This window comes from Trachymyrmex septentrionalis, unplaced genomic scaffold (assembly GCF_001594115.1).
Source record: "Trachymyrmex septentrionalis isolate Tsep2-gDNA-1 unplaced genomic scaffold, Tsep1.0 scaffold331, whole genome shotgun sequence".
Classification (NCBI taxonomy): Eukaryota; Metazoa; Arthropoda; class Insecta; order Hymenoptera; family Formicidae; genus Trachymyrmex; species Trachymyrmex septentrionalis.
The window spans coordinates 102,365-105,823 of NW_017305496.1; the positions used below are offsets into that span (position 1 = coordinate 102,365).

Sequence of the window (3,459 nt, forward strand, 5' to 3'; positions counted from 1 at the left end):
ATTATTGTGCTTCTTCGGCACAGGAAATATGGCGAGCATCAGTTCATTTGATCCGTCTTGGACGCGTCACTTTATCACCGTCTTCTCTCCATTTATAATGACGTTCTTGATACTTCTTAAACTTAGCATTCCTTTGCTATTAGTGGGATGCGTGAGCTACTCTTTAGAATTGGAAGAATGTAAAAAGCCAAACTCTTTAGCTGTTCTCTTTTTAGGCGATTGTTTGTCATTGCCTTTGATGTATTGTGTCACACCATACGGTAGTTGGCTCGACATCGGTAGCGCTATCAGTAAATTCATTATTGCTATTTCTCTTCCTTGTCTTTTTGTATTATTACAATGTCTTTCGCGTCCACTTATGAAACTGGACTTTGAACGATTTTGGATCGGTCCACTATCTCAAAAGAAACATATCGTATAGAATTTTTTATATGATTAGGAAAATTAAACTAATAATTGTGCTTTAAAAGTATTTGTCTATATATGTTTGTTACTGTCATTTACATTGAAATATCTGACAAATTTGATTTAAAAAAAATCGAACAAATACATCTCTGTGCCTGTATGTATGTGCATGTATGCGTGTGTGTGTGTATATATATATTCAACTGTCGGCCTACTGTGTTTGTACTGCCATTACATCGAAATATCTGACAAATTTGATACAAATTAAACAAATATGTCTGTATGTGTATATATGTATTCGACTGAAATCTACATTCTCTTATATAATTTATTTGTATTACATAAAAATAGATAATTATATTTATTGGAAAATATACGTAATTATTCAAATATCGTTATTATTAATTTATCGTTTTCACTAACATGCACAATTAATACGACCTTTCTACTGATCACTCATGTGACGTGTAAATATAAGATATAAAAAAAGTTATTTTAAAAAAATGTAATCACGTCAATGTTAAAGTGATATATTAAATCTAATTTTTTTTTAAATGCAATCTCAATCAATTTAATTTCTATAATACAGTACATATAATTGGTGAAATAATACATTTAAAATTTGAATTCTTTATACTTCTTAGATGTCTTTGTATCCTGGATTTGCTGGCGTTTGCGTTTGCTCTGCAGAAAAGAAAATAGAAAAGAATTAATATAACTCAAAATTGACATAATGGAAAATTATTTTATTTTATTTAAGAATCAAATCTATATATTTACATTATCATATCACATATATTATTTACATGCATATATATAATAATATGCTATATAATACCTTCTGTCGTTGTACATGATCTTGCAACATGTCTGACAAGTCTTCTCTCCTTAGATGTGCTTGTCTCGACCTCATTGTTTCCTCATATCTGGATGCCATTGCCTCGGAGTCAAGATCCAATTCGCTAGGATCCAACGTCAATTCCACCGCGCCGTCCTTCTCCGCTCGGGCGTCGCTTGCGCTGCCGCTGATAGCACCGCGACGTGCAGCGATCACGGACGGCGGTGCCTGGCCACCTGCCGCACCCGTCATATCGTATACGTGGGTGCTGCCCATCATACTAGCACCCAGACCCTCTGTACGTCGCTCTTGTAACACTGTATAGAGTGCGGGCGTATCACCGCCTTCCATCTCGCTCTCGATCTTCTTCTTCCTCAGCTCAATGGTCTCTGGAGTTTCCAAGCCTGCCGGAATCGACGTGATGCCGCTCGGGGTGATCAGGCCCTCGGCACCGGGAGTAACCAGTCCGCTGGCATCTCCATCTCCATCCTTTCCTTCGCCATCGCCACCTTCGCCACCCTCCTCGGCATCCTCATCCTCGTCCTCGTCGCCTGATGATTCCGACTCAGGTTCGCCCCACATTCCCCGGTCTATTTCTTCATCCATCGCATCCGCGCCAGATGTGCGCGATATACCAAATACGTCTCCATACAGTGGCCTTCCCGTTTCGTCTACTGGTGGTTTTCCCCATCCACCCGCGTGATAGCCGAATGCACAACCTTCTGGAATAGGTGCGTTCAAGCCGGGTATTTTGAGATTCGGATAGCTCGGTGGTGGCCCGTAACGTTGCATAGCTATGAGCCATGGCGGCGGTACTTTCTGACAATTCGGTCCCACTGGCATGCCTAAAGCTGTACGCAGCTCATCCGACAACTCTCCAGGTTTCTTCTCTTTCAAGCGTGTCTCGAATTCCTTGCCCTCATAATAGAGATCGCCGTGGATCGTCATACGTGGTTTAGTCTGCCACTTGAAGAACGCATCGTGTAGCTTCTGATAATCAATGTCAATCTTGCCCAGTTTGGGTCGCGCTCGCTCTCGCATCTTTGCCTTTAATGTACGTGTGTCATCACGCTCTTGCAAGCTTGCCCTCATCTCCGTGATCCCGGTGCGCTTTATAAAGTCTGGCAAATCGAATGGCGGTTTCTCTATTCCTCGTTTGCCCTGGAGGTACTTGCGCTTGAAGCACCAATGCCTCGGCACTGGAACAGTATTTCGATGGGCCTTCAGCTGCACGAGTAACTTTGGATCTCGTGCAGTAACGTCGTGCATCTCCACGACATCGGGGCGACCAACCAGCTGCTTCAATTCCGCCACGCTCAGCCGCGTCAGCCTTTTAAGCTTGCGCTTAGACAGACGCGGCGCACCGTTCTCTCCTGTGCCCTGTTGCTGCTGTTGCTGATTCCCTTCGTCATCAAAGTCGTCCAACAATGGTACCTTACTTGGTATGCCGGTGCCAGAGCTTTGTATATTTGTTACTGGTGGATACTGCCCGATGGGTTCGCCCTTATCAGCTGCATCGTTTGGACTCGGTTCTGGCTCCACCAGCTTGAACGCCTCAAAGACTCTGGCAAATTGACGGTACATAGGCTCCAAGTCATTTATACTTGGTATCTCCTGTATATACTCTATCTCTGGCATATCTTCTTTATTCTTTGCTTCTTCCATGCCATCCTTCTTCTGTTCAGAGTCCTTCTTCTCCGCATTGTGCCTTTTCCTCTTTGACTTTTTCTTCTTTTTTGTCTTGCTCGATTTGGATTCTACTTTCTCGGTCGTTGGTTCCAGTTCCGTCATAACGTCTTCTATGCTCACATTTCTCAGAACATCCTCGCGATCGTCGTTTGGTGATTTACTTACAGCAACAAGGTCATAAAGATCTCCACCTACTTCCTTGGCTCTCTCTGTTTTAAATGCCAGAGCTTGCTCCAAAGCAGCTGGTAGTTTGACAGAGCCGCTATCTCCATCTCCAACACCATTGTCAATATTCTGATTTGACAACTCTGATGGGGGAACCACCTTCAAGCTCAAGAGACTCGGAAGAGTTTTGGCATCCATGCTAAACGACTGAAATTTAAGGTCTTTCTTATAACTCAACTATTTTTGATATAAAGTACTTAAAATAAATGTTAGTATAAAGATTGTGTTAATGCAAATTAAATATAAAAGAAAAAAATATATAAAAATATATATTTTGTATGATAAAAAGAAAGAGAGAGAGA

At 41.8% G+C, this 3,459-nt stretch overlaps 2 protein-coding genes across 2 annotated transcripts in view; one reads left to right on the top strand and one right to left on the bottom strand.

The window, feature by feature from the left end:
* Positions 1-700, top strand: part of LOC108750201 (GPI ethanolamine phosphate transferase 1) — a 4,165-nt gene extending 3,465 nt beyond the window's left edge. Inside the window, exon 8 of the mRNA XM_018489506.1 lies at positions 1-700. Within this exon, the coding sequence (XP_018345008.1) occupies positions 1-421 (421 nt within the window). The 3' untranslated portion in view covers positions 422-700.
* A 320-nt stretch (positions 701-1,020) lies between these two features.
* LOC108750211 (splicing factor 3B subunit 2) overlaps positions 1,021-3,459 on the bottom strand; it is a 3,871-nt gene continuing 1,432 nt past the window's right edge. The window contains exons 2-3 of the mRNA XM_018489524.1: positions 1,244-3,304; positions 1,021-1,089 (exon numbers count right to left, since the gene is read on the bottom strand). Coding sequence (XP_018345026.1) covers positions 1,021-1,089; positions 1,244-3,295 — 2,121 coding nt within the window. The 5' untranslated portion in view covers positions 3,296-3,304. The remainder of the gene's footprint in view (positions 1,090-1,243; positions 3,305-3,459) is intronic.